The sequence below is a fragment of the Podarcis filfolensis genome (assembly GCF_964270895.1).
Source record: "Podarcis filfolensis genome assembly, chromosome: 14".
NCBI classification, from domain to species: domain Eukaryota; kingdom Metazoa; phylum Chordata; class Lepidosauria; order Squamata; family Lacertidae; genus Podarcis; species Podarcis filfolensis.
The window spans coordinates 36,922,113-36,945,574 of record NC_139616.1 but is presented as its reverse complement, the minus strand read 5'-3'; the positions used below and the strand labels follow the sequence as shown (position 1 = coordinate 36,945,574).

At 46.2% G+C, this 23,462-nt stretch overlaps 2 protein-coding genes across 3 annotated transcripts; both read right to left on the bottom strand.

The window, feature by feature from the left end:
• Window positions 1–990: 990 nt before the first annotated feature.
• On the bottom strand, window positions 991–13,336 carry IGFALS (insulin like growth factor binding protein acid labile subunit). Of its 2 annotated transcripts, none has more exons than XM_083585093.1 (2): window positions 12,851–13,336; window positions 991–5,604 (listed from the first exon to the last, which is right to left on the bottom strand). In XM_083585093.1, the coding sequence occupies exons 1-2, from the start codon at window positions 12,993–12,995 to the stop codon at window positions 3,809–3,811; spliced, it is 1,941 nt and encodes a 646-aa protein (XP_083441219.1). In that variant the 5' UTR covers window positions 12,996–13,336; the 3' UTR covers window positions 991–3,808. The 2 variants fall into 2 exon arrangements, with proteins under 2 accessions (XP_083441219.1, XP_083441220.1); XM_083585094.1 differs by lacking the exon at window positions 12,851–13,336 and adding an exon at window positions 6,827–8,490.
• Window positions 13,337–14,248: 912 nt separating this feature from the next.
• LOC310748995 (uncharacterized protein) lies at window positions 14,249–18,579 on the bottom strand. Its single transcript, XM_083585422.1, has 7 exons — window positions 18,443–18,579; window positions 17,956–18,064; window positions 17,408–17,528; window positions 16,655–16,744; window positions 15,946–16,032; window positions 15,512–15,622; window positions 14,249–14,333 (listed from the first exon to the last, which is right to left on the bottom strand). The coding sequence occupies exons 1-7, from the start codon at window positions 18,493–18,495 to the stop codon at window positions 14,266–14,268; spliced, it is 639 nt and encodes a 212-aa protein (XP_083441548.1). The 5' UTR covers window positions 18,496–18,579; the 3' UTR covers window positions 14,249–14,265.
• Window positions 18,580–23,462: the final 4,883 nt, after the last annotated feature.

Here is a 23,462-nt window from a genome sequence, read left to right as displayed (position 1 = left end):
GTCAAGACATCTGTGTGCTTTTTTAAAAAACATGCATGCCCATTATTTGTTTTAGGGCTGAGTTGTCTTGCCCCATTGGCCCAAATGTGGTGGACTACAACTCCCATCATCCCCGGTGCCTGGCAGCATATGGGGGGACCCAAAGTTGAAGAACCCTTGTCTATATGTGCTTGCATTAATGGGGGGCAGGTGGCACTGGGGGCCCCAGCAGCCTTAGCTTTTGTGTGTATGTGTCCCACATGCTCCTCAATTTGGATTTGTAGGTCCTGCCATTTGCTTAAAATTAGGGATTGTCAAGTGATGGGAGTTATGGGGTCTGCTATTGCTGCTTAGAGATGCATCGTTTAGAGATTTTTCTGAGCAGTCAATCTATATTATTTAGAATAATGTATAAAATAAAGGTCCCCCATGCTTTTGTGCCATAATTTCAGCAGCTGCCTGAAGTTCTGCGTTACCTTGTTGCTAAACATCCAGGGACCGATCACCAGCAGGGAGTGTGGCTCAAGTGAGCTTGGCCAGAGCTGGTAGCGAGGGGGTGGCCACCGCACAATCCTTTATGCCACATGTGTACATGCACACATGCCGTGCTCCATTAGGAGGGATTTTTATCCCCAAGCCTTAGTAGATGGGTGAGCAGAGGAGGTTGCTGGGCTAATGAAGAAGCTCCAAGGGCCCTCACCTACTCTGCACCATTCTCACCTCCCACATGTTGCATCTGTATAGGTCCAAGTTTGGGGATCTCTACACTTGTTCCCTTTAGTACATTGGGCTCCCAAATTCCAACCACCTGGTAGGGCAATCCAATCTTCCTCTCCCCACTTTATTGTTATTTTACTCTCCTGACTTTATTTTAGATCAATCAGCAATCTCAACCGGAAAAAAATAAAATCTAATTGCACAATTTTGATAACTACAATTCCCCAGAGCAGAATTCCACAACCAGTACTTCTTGGACTATTTCGAATGACATAATCAATAACAGATTAGAACTGCAGGTCAATGAGATATTTATTGTTATTTTCCTCTCCTGACTTTTATTTTACAACTGATATTCAATATTCCATGGTGATTGAGCTTCTTCTTATTTTTTGTTGGGGTTATATCTACGTTAAGCATTCCCCCCCCCCTGTACATTTGCTCCTGCAAGTAGGCAGATACTCATGTCTCAGTGAGGCCTGTTTTAGCTTTATTTCTGTCAACGCTCATCATCCGAGTTCACTATTAGGTGTGAGATATTTCCAGTCTCTGAATCAATAAGATCAATCGGCAGTCTCAACCAGAAAAAAATAAATCTTAATTGCACAATTTTGATAGCCACAATTCCCCAGAGCAGAAATTCCACAACCAGCACTTCTTAGACTATCTAGAATGGTATCATCTAACAGATTAGAACTGTAGGTCAATGAGATAAAAAATCTTCTGAATTTTGATTGGCTATGACTGGTTCCCAAGCACTAAACATTTTATTGCATCTGTCCAGTGCAATTTAGGTGATAGCATGTCTGCCTGGAGAGGAGGGTCCCATGGTCAGCATCTGCTTGAGGTCACGATTTTCTTGTTTAAAGGCTGTTGCAAAAATGTGGCTGATCTAAGGGAGGGGAATCTATGCCTCTCCGGATGCAAATCCAGAAGGAAGTTATCTGCAAGCTCCGTTAAGAACGTAAGAGCCCTGCTGGATCAGGACAAAGGCCCATCTAGTCCAACATCCTGTTCTTACAGGGGCCAACCAGCTCCCCCACTGGAAAGCCCACAAGCACTCAGGGTCGTGGGTTTGAGCACCATGTTGGGCAAAAGATTGCAGGGGGTTGGACTAGATGACCCCCAGGGTCCCTTCCAACTCTACAGTTCTATAAGCAGGACCGGAGCGCACTCTTCCCACTTGCAATTCCCAACAACTGGCCTTCAGAGTCATGCTGCCTCCAAGAGCAGAGGTGGAGCATAACACAGATTGTGTATTCGTAAACAGAATTCACACCAATTGAATGAGATGTCTGAACATAATGGGACAATCCTTCATGTGCCTTTTGCTTTCTCTCCAGAGATTCTGCCTGGGTGAGATGGAGAAATGAATTGCAATTGGTCTCTGCATTTTTACAACACAGTATTTATGTTGTTGGTGTTACTCATTGATTTATTTTCTTCAGGCACAAGAAGTATCAAAGCAGATCTGTTTTATCTACTTACCTACATTACAGCCATAGCTCAGATCTCGTGGTTCCTATTTAGACAAAGCATCATCAGAAAAAACAAAAGGCTTTGCCGTAGCTCTGAAAGTTTATTAACCTGTTGCAGTTTATAAGAGTATGTGGCATCCATGGGAAAAGCTGCCAAAAAGCTCGCATGGGGATTTTGACACCATATCCATCCTAGCACAGTCACAGAGCATCTGCTATGCATGCAGAAGGTCTTGGGTCCAACCCCTGGCATCTCCAGACCCCTGCCTGGAACTCTGTGGAGAGCTGCTGCCAGTCAGTGTGGACAATACTGAGCCAGATGGGCTAATGGTCTGGGTTCAGGGTAAGGCAGCTTCCTACATTTCTATATGTATTGGATCTTGCTCCTACATCGGAGCCTCCCCCTGACATGCGTACCTGTCAGCAAAAACAGCAGCAGGCTGCAATCGTGCTTTGACCAGCACCAGGTGGCACCCCTTGTGGGTCTGAGAGGCGCCATTTCAATTCCACAGGACGCCCCAAAGCAGTACTACATTGCAGGCTCCAAGATCTGAACACTGGAGACTCTGCAGTGATCATTATTAGGGACCCAGGGCAGGCAATATCAGAGGTGGGCCCTGCTAAGACCTCAGGGCCCTGGCAATTGCCCAAGGGTGACACCTGCTGGTGCCAAGCCTAATGGGTATATATTGCCACATGGAGCACCTGCCACATCGTGGCGTTTCCTGCATCTGCTGAGCCCGTTTGGTTGCTCAACTTGGAATTGAGCATGCCAAGTACATTGTGTCAGGCTCTTGTGGTCAGGAGTGCAGTTCTGAAGGTGCCAGAGGAGGATAAATGTCCTAATAGTCGAAACAAAATAAAAAAAATCCTTCCAGTAGCACCTTAGAGACCAACTAAGTTTGTTATTGGTATGAGCTTTCGGGGGCATGCACACTTCTTCAGATACCAAGAAGCATGCCCACAAAAGCTCATACCAATAACAAGCTTAGTTGGTCTGGAATGCATTTTTTTTATTTTGTTTCGACTATGGCAGACCAACACAGCCACCTACCTATGACTGTCCTAATAGTGCTGGGGGAGGAAACACACATACACACCCCTGGGACTGCCTGCTGAAATGGAAACCTTATGAAAATATTCCCACCTGCCCCACAGGCTGCCCCTTCCAGGGGATAGCGCGTCTAGAAAGTAAGGGGAAAGGGGGTGTTGAAAGGCACAGATGTGGGACCGTCCCCCCCCTTTCCCAATAGATCAGGGATGAGCATTGAGCAACCTTTTTCTGTTGAGGGACGCCTTCCCTTGGGGCAATCCATCAGGGGCCGTTGTGAGTAGGGCCAAAACTGGTAGTGGAGAAAGGAAAGAGTTAAAATGGAGCCACCCTCTTTTCTTTCTTTCTGTCACCTCCCTCTCTTCTCTTCCCACCAGTGGAAGGACAGTCCTCTCTTGCCAGGAGTCTTCACTGATCGCTTGCAAAGGCCCAAGGGCCATATAAAATCAGGCTGAGGGCCACCCCTGCAAGAGATGCATTTAGTCAAATCATGGGGTCCAGGAGAGCATGCTGACACCAGCTATACAGAAAGCTTTTTTTGTGGGGGGTGGAGCAGGGGAAACCAAGTAAAAAGTACCAGTATTTAGCAATTGGCAAAATGAGTGTCTTGGATGTCCCGAAGATCAAGTCCTGCTACCTCCCCGGGGCTAAGGCAAGTGATGTTGTTGTAAGTATATACAGGAGCATCTCCTTCTGTGATGGACTGCGTGTACCGCAAGACAACACTGGGGTGCTGCAGGGCAAAGTTTCTAAGTCCTTTCAGCGAACAGTTGCATTGCCACTTGTTCCCTTCCAGCCACAGTTGGACGAGCGAAGGGCTCAGCCAATCCACCGAGAAGGTTCTGAGTGAATTGTTCCCAATGTTCAGATATCCCAGCCTGGGGAAGGAGCGGAAGATGTCACTCTCCAGGGCCTGTAAACAGTTGCTGGAGAGGTCAAGCCAGGAGAGGCGCAGAAGTGGAGTGAAGGCTTCAGGAGAGATGTCTAGCAGTTGGTTGGAGGACAGGAGGAGGTACTCTAAGTTCCGGAGGCCTGCAAACTGGTTTGGGGAGAGGCTGCTCAGCTGGTTGTGCCTGAGGTCCAGATCAAGGAGCTCGTGCAAATCACTCAGGCTGTGGTCCTCCATTTCTGAGATGGCGTTGTGTCTCAAGAAGAGCCTCCGGAGGCTGGAAAGGTCGGAGAACATCTGTGGCCTTATCCTGCTGAGGCAGCTGTTTTCCAAGTGGAGGCTGTTCAGCTGGCTGAGTCCCCTGAAGGTAAAATCTGGGAGGGTCCTAAGGCAGTTCCCAGAGAGGTTCATCACTGCCATGTTGGAAAGACCAAGGAAAGCCCCAGCCCTGATCTCTTGGATATGGTTGTTGTTGAGCGTGAGAACCTCCAGTTGACTCAGCTTGTCAAAGGCCCTTTCCGGCAGGCTTCTGAGCTTGTTGTTCCCCAGCTGCAGCTCCTCCAAGTACTGGAGGTCTTTGAAGGTCCTTGGCCTCAGACTGGCAATGGAATTGTTGGAGAGGCGCAACACATGCAGGCTTGAAAGGCCCGCAAACGTGTCTTCAAAAAGCATGGTGAGGCGGTTGTGGGACAAGTCCAACCATCGCAGAGACTTCATGCCCATGAAAGCCCGTGGGGCGATGGCGTTGATTTGGTTCTGGCTGAGGTAAAGCTTCTGCAGCTTCTGCAGCTTCGTGAAGATGTTGCCCTTGATGCCCTTCAGGGAATTCCCACTCAGGTCCAGCTCTTTCAACTCACTGAGGCTGTAGAAGAGCTGGTGTTGGAGATAGTGGAGCTTGTTCCCAGCCAGGATCAGCTCCCGCAGGTTGGGTAGATCGTGAAACACTTTGTCCGGCAGGACCACCAGGGAGTTCCATCCGAGGTTCAAGTACCAGAGATTGGAGAGCCCAGCAAATACACCTTCCTCAATCTTGCTAAACTGGTTGTTGTTGAGATGTAGGGAAACCAGGTTCTGCAGATGGAGGAAGATGTTGGGCGCCAGCGACTTCAGCCGGTTGTGTTGGAGGAGCAAGGAGTAGAGTTCCTCCAAGCCGTGGAAGGCGTGCTGTTCGATGCTTGACAGGTGGCTGCCCTGAAGGTTGAGAAATTCCAGGCTGGAGAGGTTCCTGAAAGCAAGAGCTGGCAAAGAAGTGAAATTGTTTCCCTCCAGCCACAACATCCTCACGGCCCTGGGCACGTCTTCGGGAAGGCTGGTGAGGTTTCGCAAGCTGCAGTAGACACTCAGCTCATCATTGCGTTCGTCGTAACTGCAACCACACAGGCTGGGACACTTCTGCTTTTCGGGGCTGGCCTGTTCGTTGGTGGCCCCCGCTTCGAGGGGCTGAGACCTCGCTGCCAACAGCCAAATGAGAGTCAACGCCAACACTGATCCTGTGGGACAGATAGTGACAGAAGCTCTCAAACCAGGGAAAAAACAAGCTGTGCTGGTGTAACACCCCCCAAAATCATTGGACAGCCCTGAGTGTGGCTTCTTTCCCTCCAGCAACATCCTTTGATTCTCCTTCAGCCATCAGGTGATTTGATTTCCCCAGGTGTAGATCTTCACTCACCCCTTCTTCCCTGGTGGGGAGTGGCATGTTGTGGTTTGCCTCAGGTGCCAAAATGCCTTGGGCCAGCCTGGTGCTTCTGAATGCCAGCTGCTGGGAATCTAAACTGGGGAGACTGCTGCCACCCTCAGGTACTGCTTGGAGGCTTCCCTTAGAAATCTGGTTGGCAACCGTGAGAACAGGAAACTGGTCTAGATGGGCCTTGGGTTAGATCCAGAAGGGATTTTCTTACGTTCTTGTGGGCATATCACAATATTTGAATACAGGTGATTCAGAGCCAAAGGCCTATGTGGTTCACCTCAAAGAGAGAGTTCCTTCTATCCTTAGGTCATCAGCTGCAATTTCTCTCTGTGTTAAGATGACCAGTCATAAGAAAAGAAGAAGAACCCTTCCGGATCAGAACTACGGCCCACCTAGTCCAGCATCCATCTAGTCTAGGGGTCAACGAAACCCCTATCGGAAGCCCAAAAGCAGAACCTGAGCACAAAAGCTCTCCTTCCCGCTCTCGCTTGCTCTCTTTCTGATTTCCAGCAACTAGCACTCAGAGGCATACTTCCTCCAGTAGTAGCCAGTGACAGCCATCTCCTCCATAAATTTATCTAGATTTCTTTTAAAGCCATCCAATTTGCTGGCCATCCCTGCATCCTGTAGGAGCAAATTTCACAGTCTGTGTGCTGTGCAAAGAAGGACTTTGTCTGTCTGAACCTCCCAACCGCTCAACTCCGCTGAACATTCCCGAATTCTAGCATTACGAGAGAGGCAGAAAAACGTTTCTCTCTCCATTTTCTCCACACCACAAATCATTTTGTACACCTTTCTCATATGGTTCCTTACTTTGTCTGCCAAACTAAAAAGTTCCAGATTGTTACAGACACCCCTCGAGCCCCTCAATCATTTTGATTCTCTTGCTCATCACAACAGCCCACCTGCTCTTCCAAGTTGGGGAAGAGGAGGCAGGGAGGCTGACTTGCACTCATTCCAGAGACCTGCCTTGCACAGAAACACACAGAAAGGAATCGTTGGAAAACACAACATTCTCCCCTTACCTTTGTTCATCCTCATGCTTGCTGGTGAACGTCTGGGGAGGCAAAGGTCCGCCCAGCCACCTCAGGCAAGTTCTGCTCTTTGCATTCCCCCGCCTGCTGCTAATGTAGCAATACAGCAGCAACCACCTTGACGCTTGTCCAGCAGTCTACGGACAGGCTGCTTTTAACCAGTCCGTCACCGGTTTAGGAATACCATTAGGTTTGCATTGGTGACATAGCCTGGATTTTAGCCCTTGCTGCGACACTAAAACAGGAAAGGGCTATTGCCTTCATGCTCTGATTGTAGGATTCCCAGAAGCATGTGACTGGCCACTAGATGGGCCTTTGGCTCTCCTTGATGGCCAGCACTCGCAAAGCACAGAGGAATTACCCTGATGACCCAATCTATAGGGAGGATAGAAGGAGGTGTCACACTATGGGACCATTAACACTGTGTTGTCTAATCTGACTGGTTGTAGCTTCCCTCCTGCCCCCAATTCTGCCACCTCCTAGTTCTTCCTTGGAGATGCTGGGGTTTGAACCTGGGACCTTCTGCAAACAAAGCACTGGGCTATGGCCCTTTCATGAAGAGAGCCTGCCTGTTTTGCTTATGGTTGGAGCTAGATCTGTGAAGAAGCTACAGTTTCCCAAACTGGAGGCTAACCATTGCTTCTTTGGCCGAGAATTCAAGGCATCAGCTGAGACCTCCAGCACCAAGCTGCAAACTTACAGCAAAGGTGGGGAAACTTTTTCACCCCGAGCCACGCTCCTTTTTGAGCAGTCTTCCAGGGTCCTCAGGCTGAAACTGGTTTCTCTACAACATCCTGGAGCCACGCTACACCAGGAGGAGGAGTATTGTGGAAAGCTGGCATAGTGGGCAGCTCCCAGATTCAGCCATTTGACTCGAGTCCCTTTGCCCATCCCAGGGCAGGTGTCACTGCCACCTGGGATCTAGAAGCTACCCAAGAATGCTGACTGCTGATAGGGGGACCTACGGTCTGCAAAGAGTGTTGGGAATTGTAGCTTAGCTTGTGAGTGAGATCTCTTTGCTAAGGCTGCCTAGCTTCCCCCTTGGGAAGCTGCAAGTCCCAGGGTGAAGAGAGGAGGACTGTGTTAAATCCAAACTACTGAAACACCCTAGGTGTACAATCTTGCACCTATTCAAAATGGCATTTGGGGGGGAGGGAACTTCGTCTTTATTCCAAGCCATAATCCCACTTGTCCTTGATGGAAGTCCAACAGTAGGAAACATTCAATGGGCAATTTAAGGGTTATTTCTGTTAATATTAAATCATGCCAACCAAGGATGGATGTGGAGGTGTTGCTTGGCAGCCAGGCAGAGTGGCTTGATCTTCACTGTGGTAGCATGAGTTCCGATTAGCTGCATAGTTCTGAGGAAGTTTTTCCTCTGTATGTTTCTGTTGCATGCCTTCCAGCTATGTGTAAAGCCTGAGCTAAGAAAAACAAAACACTCTCTGGTCCTTTCTCATCAAATTATACACTGTTTTCATTCAGTTTGCTCAGTAAAGAGTTGTCAATATTTCTTTTTTTTCCCCCTCTGGACTCCGTCTACGCTATTGAAGAGACTTTGCCAATGGTCCTTTTCTGTGTGTTGTAGTGGTCAGTGTGGCTCCCAGAAGGTTTCCCCTGAGTGAATGTGGCCCTTGGGCTGAAAAAAGTTCCCCCTCCCCTGGTTGAAGCATTTGTTGATAACGAGCAGTGCCTGACAAAGAAGAGCAAGGCCCAGTCCAGGATATAGAATCACAGTGTTCTCTATTTGCTTGGATAAAGCTCTTTAAACATTGTCCGATTGGAGAAAAATGCTTGGACACATTTGGGAAAGAATGGAGCCCCAAGAGAAAAGGCAGATGGGTATGCAGGGAACACCCTTGTCCTGAGCGCTGGGCTTTTCAACCCTTCACACACACACACACACACACACACACACACACACACACAGCCTATATTTCTCCTCTATATAATTTAGATTCTCCCCAATGCGCGCGCGCACACACACACACACGCGGACACACAGACACAGAGCGCTCTATTTTAGCATTCTGTTCTTGGAAATTATAGATCAAAAAGGAGAAATGGGAAAGGCACACAATCGGACAGGCGCTAAGTAAATATTGACACAAGTCGTAATCAGCCAAAGCTCTAAAAAAAGACCTGACTCAGCAGAGACCTTCGAGCCAAGAAAAAACAGAAGCTGGAATTTCGTTAGGAATGACAAAAAAGAAAACCATGGGTGCTCATACTAAGAACACCCCCACACATGTATGTTGGAAAGTGTTTTTCAAATGGGACAAATGCCTGGATCCTTTATAGCAGAGGCCAGGCATCCTATTCACGGCAAGGGTCGCATTCCTTCATAGGAAGCTTTCTGGGGGCCGCATGGCTGTGGTGGTCAGAGCCAGAACAAGAAGTGGGCAGAAAATGGATCCGATTCTACTTTTCGTACGGTAGGCTACAATCCAGTCAGAGACCTTTTTAAGCTGCTTTGACAGCCTTTCTACCTAAAATACAGGGTAGAAACACTATACAGTGGTACCTTGGGTTACAGAAGCTTCAGGTTACAGATGCTTCAGGTTACAGACTCCGCTAACCCAGAAATAGTACCTCGGATTAAGAACTTTGCTTCAGGATGAGAACAGAAATCGTGCTCCGGCGGCGCGGCGGCAGTGGGAGGCCCCATTAGCTAAAGTGGTGCTTCAGGTTAAGAACAGTTTCAGGTTAAGAACGGATCTCTGGAACGAATTAAGTACGTAACCAGAGGTACCACTGTACATAACATTATCAGCCCCATCTCTTTAAAGCAGCCTTTTAAACTCCCATCATCCCTGACCATTTGTCCTGCCAGCTAGGGATGCTGGGAGTTGTAGTCCAACAGCTTGCGACCTGAGTTTGAAAAGCACTGCTGTAGATGTAGCAGCTAAGAAGCTGAATAGACCTGCTGAGGATCAGGAGACACACTGCACGTGAGGATGTTGGATGGGAACACCCAGAAGAACCTCGCAGACCACCAGAACATGGACCCCCCCAGGCACCTTCCCCTGAGCCTGAGGAATGAGGTACATCACAGGTCCAACAGTACAGTGAGCACACCAGGCAAGAGGCTGCAGAACAGAGGAGGAGGTACCTGGCCACAGGGTTCAGCCCTTTAAGGCTCTGAAGTTCTCTACAAGCGGGTGAGAGTGAAGAGGCCCCAGTCTTGCTCACCTGGAGCTATCCGAGGTCCTGCAACATCTGACCATTGTTACCTCTTTCTCTCACCCAGTGTCAGACCAGAGCATGATATTGGCCTCATTTGGACTATAGATTTAAAGCAGTATCATACCACGTAAACTGTCATGGCTTCTTCCCCCAAAGCATCCTGGGAATGCACTCCATAATTGTAGCAGGGGAAGCCTTTGTGGAAAAGGCCTGTTCTCTCATTTCTACTCCCTCAAATGTGACACACAAGTTCATCTGCATCCCAAAAGAACACCTGAATTAAGGCAGGAATGAGAGTGTTAAGAAAGAACAGTTTTGCTACCTTTCCCAGTTGAAAGAACACAGGAATTGACTGAATCTGTTGCAAGGCGGAGCAGGGTTCTGTTTGTTGTTTTGCTGGGTAGCCAAAATTTCCTGACAGCACATTTTAATGATGCGCATTTCTGGGAAACAGACTTCCAGCAGTTTTCAACCCAACACAGCTTTTTGGCACTGAAGGCTTCAGCAGCCATCATTGGTCAAAACTCTTTCTGTTTACTCTTGAGAAATTTCAACCATCCCCCTCATAATCACTGCCTGGAAGAATTCTTTTAAATGTAATTGCTTTTAGAATGTTTAAAATCTGCAACTGCTTATAGATTCTTTTAAAATTGTTATTGTTTTTAGAATGTTTTAAACTTTTTAGAATGTTTTTACTCTCTGTTTGTTTTTAATCATTGTACCTGTTTGCTGCCCAGGGTTCCTTGAGGAGGAAATGCAATATATAAATTCAAAAAAATAAATATATTTCCTTATTACCATCTAAGCAGCTCAAGACCTCCATACACACTGCCCGAGCTTGTGTCCTGGAGAGGTAACTTCAGCAAAAACAACACAGGAGGCAGCAGTTACAAGTTATAAGCTCAACTTGATTGGCGTAAGGTATGGGCCCTCATCTGCAGCAGCTCAGCTGGATGCCTTTGTCTGCCCCAGCTGCAACAAAACATGTCTCTCCTACATCGATCTCTATGACCACAGCAGGCGCTGCAACCTGCCAACAGTTTGACTTCTCCATTGTCTCCTGAGACAGACGGATGCAAAGGATTGCATTGATACTCCAACATTTCCTCCAAGGAGCTCAAGGAGGCATACATGGTTCTCTTCCTCCTCAATTTATCCTCACAAGAACCCTGTGAAGTAGGCTAGGCTGAGAGACAGTGACTGGCCCAAGATCACCCATTGAACTTCATGGCAGACCAGGGATCTGAGCTCTGGTTTCCCAAGTCCTAGTCCAACACACTAACCACTACACCACACTGGTTTTTGCCCTCAAAAGCAACCTCAGAATAAGGATAAATAAGTCTGGGAGGCTTTAAATGAAAAAAGCCATTGGAGTTTAGAGAAGGTAGGAGTGCATGTGTGAAGTAATGGACAAAGCAGCTGCAATGTGACAGCAAGACAGAGAGAGCTGTGAGTTAAATGATGGAAGCATCCTCAGATGTAGTGCCCATTGGGATTGGTAGGGCAAAAGGTAAGGAGACCAATGGGTGGAGCCAGAGCCAATGACAGGCAGAGCCTCCCCTGATTAGTTGTAAGTAAGAAGGCAGGGAAGTGGGGGCTGGCTGAATTTTGGTGGGGCAGCATCTCATTTGCCTTAATGGACTCCTGTTATTTTTATTATACAATGGTACCTCAGGTTAAGTACTTAATTTGTTCCAGAGGTCCATTCTTAACCTGAAACTGTTCTTAACCTGAAGCACCACTTTAGCTAATGGGGCCTCCTGCTGCCGCTGCACCACCGGAGCACCATTTCTGTTCTCATCCTGAAGCAAAGTTCTTAATCCGAGGTACTATTTCTGGGTTAGCGGAGTCTGTAACCTGAAGCGTATGTAACCCAAGGTACCACTGTATTTATTTATATCCCAACTTTCTCCCAGAACTGGGACTCCAGGAAACTCACAAAAATTAAAATGAGCATGAATAAAACACAGAAAGCTAAAAAACAAATAAAAGATAATAGCTAAAGAGTAATCAAACTATAATAAAATTAAAGCAATAGGGGGGGAAACAGATATTAAAAACAGTGCAGCACTATTTAAAGCCCTTTCCAGTTCCAAAAAACCTGCAGGTATACAATAGTCTTCACTTGTTGGTGGAAGGACAATGAGTAGGAGCCAGTCTAGCCTCCCTAGGAAGGGAATTCCAAAGTCTGGGAGCAACTACGAAGACCTTCTCAGCTAGCCTCAGCTGGGTGTTGTGTGCCTCTCCCAGGGAAGATCTGATGTGAAGCAAGGGGTCTACCGCCTCCTTATGTTGCTTGCCTTCAGTTTTTCTCCACCTGTACATTTTCTAATACAGTGGTACCTCAGGTTAAGTACTTAATTCGTTCCGGAGGTCCGTTCTTAACCTGAAACTGTTCTTAACCTGAAGCACCACTTTAGCTAATGGGGCCTCCTGCTGCTGCCACGCCGCCGCCACGCGATTTCTGTTCTCATCCTGAAGCAAAGTTCTTAACCCGAGGTACTATTTCTGGGTTAGCGGAGTCTGTAACCTGAAGCATATGTAACCTGAAGCGTATGTAACCCGAGGTACCACTGTATTTGTTTTGTTTACAAAACACCACAAGCCTTCAGTGATCTCTCCTCAAAAGCCAAGGCAAACCCAGGTACTTCCACCCCTAGAACTTCAGCCTGATTAGGGAAGTGAGGAATGCGTAGCGTTTTAGACATTATGGGGTACCGCCGTCCATAACGCAACTTGCAGTTAGTTTCTTCTAAGAAATTGTTTGTATGAACAGAATGTGTTGCACTCCAATCAGATTAGATAATGATTGTCCAATGCAAAATTTACCTTGGCAAGAGGAGACGCCAACTTTGGCGAGAACAGGCGTCCTTGTGACTACCTGAACTTTCTGGCCAGCGTTGGGCCGGGGATGCAAATGCCAACTCCACAAACAAACATAGGCACAAGGTAGAGGAAGGTGGCGCCTTGTCATCCTATCAGTGGAAGCGGGGGCGCTGCATCCCGTTTCGCCACTTCAGGCGAGAGGGGCGAGATCTCACAAGCTCCTCAAAATGCCACGTGGTTTTGGCAACATCTCGTGAAATCAATGGTGGAGGCAGGCAGGGTGCCCTCAGGAACACCACCTCAGGGGTTTTTCCACGTTTGAGGTTGTGGCCTCACCCTGCGCTGGCCCTGGGTGAAAGACAAGGAACATTTTGTTGCCGGGTCTGCTACTGTGTCTGCACACATGGACCACATAGGGGTGGGGGAGGGGAGAGAAATTGAATTCAGTTCACATTTAAAGGCAAACCTTCCTAAGAGTCATGAACTGGCAGGGCAATGGGGAGGAGGAAGATGAGGAAGAGGATCCCAGCTTGGACACACTGTGGCAAGCTGGGGGTGGGGAAGGAGAGGTTGGTGTAGGAAGTACTCACAGGGTGACGGAGGATGACGAGGGCCTGGGGGTCAGTGCACAGGAACCAGAGCAGCAGACCCATCACCAGAGCCAGACACAAACACGGCAGGATCCGAGGCATAGGGAGGCTGGGGCAGGCAATGGTCCACAGCCCAGCTCCCTAGCTGGCCAGGTGGGGCTTGCTAGCTCTGGGAGAAGGTGTGTGATTCCTCAGCTGGATTTGGCTTGGAACAGGTGAGGGTCACATGCCTCATCAAGCCCAGATGCTGCAATCAGGATGCAAAGTATAAAAAGGGACCCAGAGCTGAGGTGCTGGGTCTGTCACAGATAAGAGGGGAGTGTGGCACTTGTGCAAACTTTGGAGTCACTCTCCAAATTAAAGCTGTGGTGTGTGGCTGTTGTTTTTTATGCCAGCCCTCACATTCTTCTTTCTTTATATTTACAGGCTCCAAATCACTGCAGCATAGACATTCCATAAAACAAATCCAAAGATTTGGTGGATGAAGCTCGAGTCATGACTGCCGGACTTGCCTCCACAGTCTTCCCTCCACTGTCAGAGACAGAGCATCTGGGAATCACTCAGGGGGAAATCCTGTTGTGCTCAGGTCCCGCTTGTGGGCTTCTCATGGGGGCATCTGGTAGGGAGACCAGGATGGTGGACTTGGTGGGCCACTGGCCTGATCTAGCATCTCTATTCTTCTGTTTTTAAGTTCTTATGTTTGGAAACCCTTGTTGCTTGCCCAGCAGAATCGCTGGCCTACCAGGAAATCTTGGAAGAGGAAATGAAAAGATAAAAGTTAAAAACCGGATACAATTTTAAATAAAAGTACATTTATGCACTTGTTCCTCAGTCCTGCCTGTTAACATGATCCTGGATCCTCTGTCCTCTGCAGTGACAGCAGCCCCCGTGGATCTCTGTAGGAGGGAGGGAGAGAAAATATCCACATCATCCAATGCTCCCCTACGCCACTTTTTTAAAAAAATAGTTTATTCCTTCACTGAATTCATATCCTGTTCTGCCCTCTAGGCCCAGAATGGCTCAAAGCAGCCAGACCAGTCCTGACCTTGACTTGTGTTCATTTAAAACGCATTTCCTTCTCCACAACAAAGAATCCTGGGAACTGTAGTTTTTTCAAAGATGCTGAGAATTGCATCTAATTGGGGTTAAACTACCATTCCCATGATTCTTTGGGGGGTGCTTTAAATGTATGGTACACAGCCTTGGTTTGTACAACATGGTTGGCCAAACTATGCAAATGTTCAAATTGCCAGAGAGGAGTCTCAGCCTCTTTGGTCACTCTGCTGCTATACTGTGCCGAGTGAAGAACTATGATTTTCAGGTGTAAGGATAAACGTGAGTATACCTTTAAGGGCACCTCCTATATCTAGTTTAGGAGGTTAAGCAGCAGGCCTGGAAGCTGAGGGAGAAAGTCACTGAAGGAGAGAAGACCTGTTGTACATAGTTTTAATAAACTATTTCACGTTCAACTCCTCTGGCAAAGAACATTTCCAGAACCAAAGATGCAACTAGGTTGAAGGACATGAGCACAGTTGACAGGGATAAGGAACCTGTGGCCTTCTGGGTTATGTTGGGACTCGCATCAGCCCTAGCTAGCATGGCCAGAAATCAGGGATGGTGGTAGCTGGAGTCCAGTGGCCTCTAGAGGACCACAGGTTCCCCAGCCCAGACCTATGATATGCTGCTTTACAAGGCAGCTCTTGGTTGAGAGTGCCCCCTGGTGGAGCTCCTTAGGCTTACCTGGAACTGGTGGTGTGGCAGCCCTTGTACTCCAAGGATGTCTGGGAGCTGCCATTTTAATTCCCCACAATGCCCTGGAGCAGCCAACATTGGAGCATTTGCAGGGAATTAAAATGGAGGCTTGTAGATTCAGCAGCCTGACAAGGAAGGCCTGGCATAAGCGCTCGTACTGGATTAACCAGCCTTCCACCAGTTTGAATTAGATACATATGGGGGCACCAAAACCTTTTAAGTGCTTAGGGCCTTAAATGTCTTAATTCAGCCCTGACTGGTGGGCCCTGCCTGGCAACTGCCCATGGATGCCAGGAGCTAGCGCTGGGCCAGCTGATTTTACCTGAGCCCCTGCTCCCTCTTGGAGACGTTCCTTCCACTTCGGAATAGGGAGGGGGGAGGTCTGGTGGGCCAGGGTAAGGGGGAGGCCACAGGGGGAGCATGCTGAGAGAACCTGTGGAGAGAAGGACAGGCACCTATTGAAAACTGGGATCAGGAACACAAAGCATACATAAAGTCTATGAATTAAAGGAGGAAACAGTTGCCGCTCTGTGAGGGGAACAGGGATCTCCCGGCAACTCTCAGCGCCCTGAACAAACTACCATTGCCAGCCCTGGTTAAACAGCAGCAGCAGCAGTAGCACAGCACTGGATTTGATAACAGAGTCGGCTGAGAGCCCACCTGCTTTTCAGCTGCGCATTAAGAGGCCGGGAGTCTGAGCTTCCTTAGCAGGCCAACTTGCACACACTATCCAAAGGAGACCATTGGTGCACTTACGGGCTGCCCGGGGTGCAGAGGGGTAGGCATAGGTATAGATGGAAGCAGTGGGGTATTCTTGGAGGTTCGTCCCTTCTCTCAGTATGTCTGTTAGATTAACAAAAAGGCGGGGGACAGAAAAGCATGTCTGATATAGATATATAGATTCACAAGCACACACGCAACATACAAAACATGCATTTTGTATGCATCTTTGTTTCATTTAGAAAATTTATAAACTCCTTGCTAAACAATTCCCCAAGCAGTGTACAAGAAGTCCAATTCTATATAAATCATGACTAAAATACACAGAGACATACACACAAAGAACCATGATTTAAAAAGCCAGGATAAAATCAATTTTAAAAAAAATCAAAGCAGATATAACAAATAATAATTTCTCACATTTGTGTGGCTGGACTGTGGACTATTTTACAAAGCTAAGAGTCACATCTATTTCTCCACCCACTTTCCCCCTCTTGCCCCACCCACCACTGGAATGTAGCACCTGGAGTAACCAATGAAAGAAAGCTGGGGCTGCAAAAGGTTCCGCACCTCTTTTGCAATTGACCCAGTTCCCAATTAAAGGCACATCCTAACATAAAACTGTCCTGCCCTTTGGGCAAATGTTCCCTCCAGTTGGTGGCACCTGCCTTTTAAATGGGACAGAGAAGAAGGAGTGGGCCTTTGATATCCAACAAAGGAAGGGCCTTTCAATCTAGTTCCTCACCTGCATCAATCAGACCCTTTATTGTGTTTAGGCAATCAGACGCTCCGTACTGGAAGGTAAATTTGAAGACAAGGACCCCTTGGGTGGATGCTAGGGAGAAAAGGCTACAGTAAGACATTGGGCTCATGTTGTAAAGGTAAAAGGTAAAGGACCCCTGGATGGTAAAGTCCAGTCAAAGGCGACTATGGGGTTGTGGCACTCATCTCGCTTTCAGGCCGAGGGAGCCGGCGTTTGTCCACTGACTGCTTTTCTGTGGCCAGCATGACTAAACCACTTCTGGTGCAATGCCACACCGTGACGGAAAGCAGAGAAAACGGATATGCTGTTTACCTTCCTGCTGCAGCAGTACCTATTTATCTACTTGCACTGGCGTGCTTTTGAACTGTTAGGTTGGCAGGAGCTGGGACACAGCAAAGGAAGCTCACCCCATTGCAGAGATTCGAACTGATAACCTTCTGATTGGCAAGACTAAGAGGCTCAGTGGTTTAGACCACAGCGCCACCTGTGTTGTAATCTGTGCCAACATATATTTTTTTCTCACAAAGTGGTAAAAAGCTATGACTCTACCTTTGCAAAGACAATAAGGCCTGCAATGAATGATGTTGAAGAATTCTGAGCTAAATAGATCAATGGTCTGATTCAGTATATGGCAGCTTCTTCCATTCCTATAATAACCCATCAGAGGGAGTCTTCTCTCTCATTTTGAGAACTATCACACACAGCAGCCGATAGACTCAAGGTGGTGATACATACTCAGGGTTCCTTTGATATGCTGGGGCTTGGAGCCCGACTCTTCCTCTAGGATACAATCTCCTAGGAGCTGCAGCGGGAAACGAATGATGGTGGATCCCTTATCTTTGTGCTGGAAGATCATCTAGGGAAGCAATCAAGAAGCCATTCAAAAAGCAGTGAGGAGTGTTGCAAGGAACTAAAGGTGGCACAGCTCAAAAAATCCCCCTTCTCCATTTTTGCAAGGAGAATAGGGGCGGGGATATATTGTGTGCACACTTATTTTGATGCTTACAGGTGCTTTGGGATGTGTGCATTAGTGTGAGGGTGTTTACGTGATAGGCCTCCATGGCCAAAGAACAATAAACTATTCATTCAGTCATCCATAATTAAAACGTTCTGTGCTTCAATGACACCCAAAACCAGCAGCCTGAGGTGGGTGCCTCACGCTGTGGTCTGGGACTCCCAAGCTCAAGGCGATGTCAGAGGTTCACCTACCAACGGTGAGGGAGGTGCTATGAGCTCTCTTACTATATTATGGCCAGCCTGCCTCACCCCTCAAGCCTTCTTACTTTGTACTGGGTGAGGTACAACATTCCCTTTTTGGTGCCTTTCAGCTCTTCTGGAAAATCCGACCGCCCTTCCAGCAACAATGACACCTCGCTGTAGTGAGCAAGGACCCTGAAACAAAAGCAGTTGGTTGGTGAATGTATCAGATTCCCAAATAAAACACGCTTCACGAGATTCGCAGCTGTGAATACAGGGAACGTTGGGTCCCTCTCCTTTAGGGTTGCTGCTAGATAACTCCCATCAGCCTCAGCCAGCGTGGCCAATGTGAATGGATGATGGGCGTGGCAGTCCGTTCCCTTCCATAAGGAGCATCTTTTGACAGAATGTATCATCTTTCCCATTACACCCAAACCCCGTATTTTAATTACCTTCAACTTTTGAAGTTTGAGCAAGACACAGCTTTCAGGTGCCACCAATCAATATTGAATGACACCTTGATTTTCCATCTCCCCTTCCTGCCTCACTCCATCCCCAAGGTTATCTATTTACCTTTCCTCAGAACTGTTGGCTGACCTAGAGAACTGATACCTAGTCACCTCCATCGCGAAAAGCAACTCCTCTGTCTCAAGGACACCCACTCTCCCTTTAGCTCAGGAGCACTGGAGACAAAGAGAAATGCCTGGACCATGTAAGCATCTCTGTGATGTCAACAGGTGAGGTAACAGCATAGGCTTTGACTTGAAATTGGGATTAGTGGAAACCCCTTATTTATTTTTAGACAGCTGCTCCCATGAGGCCAGGTTTATTCCCATTTTCTTCGGTCTCCATAAATTCCACCAGAATCTGATGAATTTATACAAGCAACCCATGAGAGCCTTGGACAGAAAGTTAAATCCTGCCAGGAGTTGAATATCTGGGGAGTAGTTTTCCAGACTCATTTTTCCCAGTCATGTGATGCTAGTTGCTTCTATTCCCATTCTCTCCATTTCATAATAATATAAGTCTGCTGCCAGTGGCCCATGTAGTCTAGCATCCTGTTCTCACAGAGGCCAACCAGATGAACCCACAGGCAGGACCTGAGCACAAGAGCTCTCCCTGTTTGTGAGCCCCAGCAACTGGCATTCAGAGGTATCATGCATCTGACAGTGAAAGTCGAACATTTCTATCCCAGCTTGTAGCCACTGATAGCCTCATCCTCTTTTAAAGATATCCAAGTCATTACTGCCTCCTGTGGGAGCAAATTCCATTGTTTAACTATGCATTAAGAGGTATTTTGTCTCTTCCAACATTCAGCTTCAAATGTTACAAGGGAGGGGGAAAAGTTTATCCACTTAGTCTACACCATGTATCCTTTTATACACCTTTATCATGTCTCCTTTTACTCGCGTTTCCTCTAAACTGAAAAGCCTCACGGTCATCTGGTCATCTTTCCTCATAGGGCAGTTTCTCACTCCTCTTGCTCCTCTTTGCTTGCTCTTTCGTAGGACTTGGATCCCACCACCTTCCAACACCCATGGCTTGTGCAGCCAACATGTCTGCCTTGTCGGTGGGACTCGACATCTGCCTGAACGTGCGTAGGATTGGGGCACCACGTTTTAAGGGATAGATATTGCCAAGCAAGTTCCACAGATGACAACCACATATATTAACTTGTTTATTTTGACACACAAATTGCAAAATTGCCGAGATAAACATCTTCTCCTTAGCTACAATATTGCCACTATGTACAAAATTTATGCTTGAAGGTACTACACATATAAAAATACGGTATGCAATACGTATATACAGTACAATGTGCAAAACATGGCAAAAAAAATCAACATATGGAATTGATTTTAGGGGTGCAAACAGCAAATACAAAGGCATCTTGGTTTCTTTTACAAAGGCAACACACCACAGGATGCTCTGCTTGCCATAATATGTTTATTTTTCCTTTTAATCTAGTATTTAAAATGAAGAGGCATGTACAAATTGGTATCCGTTTTCTCTTTTTTCCCATAAAGTGAGATGCTAAGACGTAATTGTTTCTATGAAAAGAAGAGAGACACCTATCATGCCAAGCACGATTTCTACTGCAAGCAATACAATGAGATAAAGAAAGAGACGTGCCACTCCTTACGTGGGGATCTGCACTTATTAACTCAGTTTCACAACCAACTAAAGGAATCTGTATTGCTAGACACCAAAACAAAAGCAACTTCAAAAATATATACATCTTCAATTTAAAACAAAAAATGTCCATGGAGAAAACTTGAGGTGGGGGCATGATGGAGAACTTGCAATTCCCCCCCCCCCTTATAATTAAAGGGTGTGCTCCTTGGCAGTAGAAGTAGTAATACTTTGGTTCTTCCCATTGTCACTTGTTTAAGGCTCTGGGTCTTTTTAAATTGCATCATGTGCAAAACTTAAAATGTAAAAATGCTGGTTTCCTGGTTTCATACATGTCACCATGACAGGTCACTGCACTTTCATTATTGAATCCCTCCTTGTAATTATCATGGTATTTGCCAGATGTTTAGCCAAAATGTACACATTAGTTCATACACATTCTGCACTGCGCTGCAGGCAACACCAGAGCAGAATGCCTTTCGAACATCAAGATGCAGTTAAATAAGATATCTGCTGAGATTTGTCGCAACTTAATCCCATTGAATACACTGCAAAATGTGTTGCAGCGTTGAGTCTCTCTGAGCTGAAAAAATGGATTTTCCCTCAACTGGAATATACAGGCTGAAATCGTAGTTTACACCATCTTTGTAATTTCTTAGTTCAGCGTACTTGTTTGAAAGGAACAAGTAGGGATGGAACTGGCAACGATGATTTCTCATCAATATGACAGTGCAGTTCCATTTTGATTTTCAAAATGTGACATTTAATACTGCCATGCATTAGCCTCCCCTCATTAAAGTGTTTGCTCATCCAGAAAGATATGGAACAGTAGTTAACTTGGGATTACACTGACAGCCTATGTACAGTTAAATCAAGAACAGTAGGGATGGAAGAAGGCATCATTTTCTATTCCATCCATCCATTCATTCATTCATTCATTCCATTCCACTGCTGTTCGTCTTCTGCCCAGAACAACACCTGCTGGGGCAAAATTACATAACTTACTTAATTTACATAATTAGGTAAACTACGTAAGATATATATTATCACAACAGGCAGCAACCTGATATGTGTGCGATTGCTCTGAACCCAGAAGTGACCCCAAAAGTCACAAAAAAGGGGCAGAAGCGGGTGTGTGTGCAGGCTTTGTCAATGGTGTTTCAAATATATGCTATTTCACTTAAACACCCAGTGCCTGGGGAATGTAACCCCCGCGTAAATTGGGAGTTGCCTGCATGTCATTTTACCCTGATCATTTCAATGTAAAGGAAATGCAGATGGGGACAGGGGCATAATCAAGTATATGCCCTTTGCGGACTGAAACAGCAACAAGGAATACCAGTCTTCTGTACTGGAAGGATTTCCGTTCCAGACATGGGATGAGTAAGAGAACAGTGGCAATTTCTGATTCCAATTCTGTTTTTGTCAGAGTTCTCTGGCATTCTTTGCTGTCAGTGGGGCTTGGGCTGATCCACATGTATTCTTTTTCCACCTTTCAGCTTCACAGCACTGACTCATGAGAATGTATTACGCACAACAGGAGAAAATGGAATTTCTGCCACAGCAGCTTCTGCAGCAATTGAGGCTCCAAAATATACATTCCAGATGGCAAAAGTTGCCAAAGCAGGGAGATCCTCAAGTTCCCATAAGTGGGTCACTCTCAAAAATAAAGAAACCAGGACAAAGAAACATGTGAACGCAATGTATCTGCAACTGAAGCAAATAGGACATCTTTAGCACTTCTATAAACATTGCAAATCTGCGCTGAAATAGACTACGCTAGCAGTGACAGTCACAGGACCAAGTCATCTGTTAAAGATAAAGATATTTTAAAGATATTGTGTTACAAAAAATTGTCAAGTGCACAAAAGATACCCAAGCAACTTTATATATATACAATATATATATATAACCCCTTTTCACAAATACCAGGTTCACATACAAGTGGTAAATATTGTACAACAGGCGGCACATCTCAGAACATATGATCAAAAGCAAACCATTATTTAGAAATGTTTTATAATAAAGCTCTATTCTGAAATGCACAGAAAATATCACGCATTCCTACTCTAAAAAATAAATACTTTTATTACAAACATTTCATGATCCCTTAATGATTTTGTAGAAGAAAGTTCTGCACTGGTTATCATACACCTGAAAGGATTTGGTTGGGGGGGTGTTCCTTGTTGCACATGCTCCAGTGGCTTGGATAGCACACTAAGCGTGAAATATTTGTGCAGTGCAACATCGCACAATATTGTCAATTTTCAGCTATATTTACAGGCAGTCTGTCAATTGGCCAAGAGTAGCCCAGTCAGACTGTAGCAATATGATGAGAAAAAGATCTGAGGCACCATAGAAACAAACTGGCTTAACTGTGGCACGTTCTAAACCAAGGAAGGTAATAGATGAATCTGATGATATAAGCTTTTGCTTACTAGCTGTAGCAAAGTGCTTCTCAAACTGTGAGTCAAAAGTAGGGAAAGGGGAGAAATTTGATTTGCTTCGCATTTAAGGCCGGATATACCTAATTCACACTTTCTGAAACAATACATGAACCAAAACTAAGCCATCCTAAGAAATTTGCACTTTTCTGAATTTTGCAATACAGTTCTCCTGCCATGTGAACAAAAATGCATATACTAGGGTAAAGTTTGCACACATATGGGTGTGTTCATGAAAATAACATTCAAAAATGCATTATTAGGGAACACTGAATTGCAAAAAAAAAAATGTTTATTAGGCAAAGTTGCATGCAAACATGTTCATTTTGGGAGGAGATCACATTAAAATGTTGGTGAATTTTTTTGCAGGGTGTGGGGAAAATTTGCAACCAATGTGGAAACATGGAGAACTGAATTTACGATTGGAAAAATCAGAGAGAAAATGGGGCACAAAAGGTGGAATTAGTTTTATAAGTGGGTGCCCACAAAAGCTCTAAAAGTTTACAGGTAGGTCCCCACTTCAAAACGTTTGTGAAGCACAGCTATAGCATATGAACCTGATGATATAAGCTGTTGCATCAATACCACAAGCAACCAGTTGCTCACTAGGTCGTTATGGCCTTTGCCCCTTTGTCCTAGTACCAGGATCCAAAGAGATGCACACAAATGGGAACTACACATGCAGACAGAGCTTCCTTTGCAATAGCTCTCATTGCTGAAAATGCAAGCTGCCTGTTAAACTGAATGGTGGCTTGCCTATTTGACAGCAGGCTTTCCTGCCTGGTTCTTGCATGTACTCATCTTCTCTTTGAATTCTGGCCCTGCCAAAAACTTTGTATTTATACCTATTCGGCTCTGCAACATTTTGAATACGAGGTACAGACAACAGGCTCCATCTTTTTACTATCTCCTTTGGTCTATGACATTGTATACGGCACATCACAGGAAACATAGGTGCTTAAACGTCATAGGTGATCCCACTACACCCAGAATAGGTTCCATCAGAATTCTAAGCA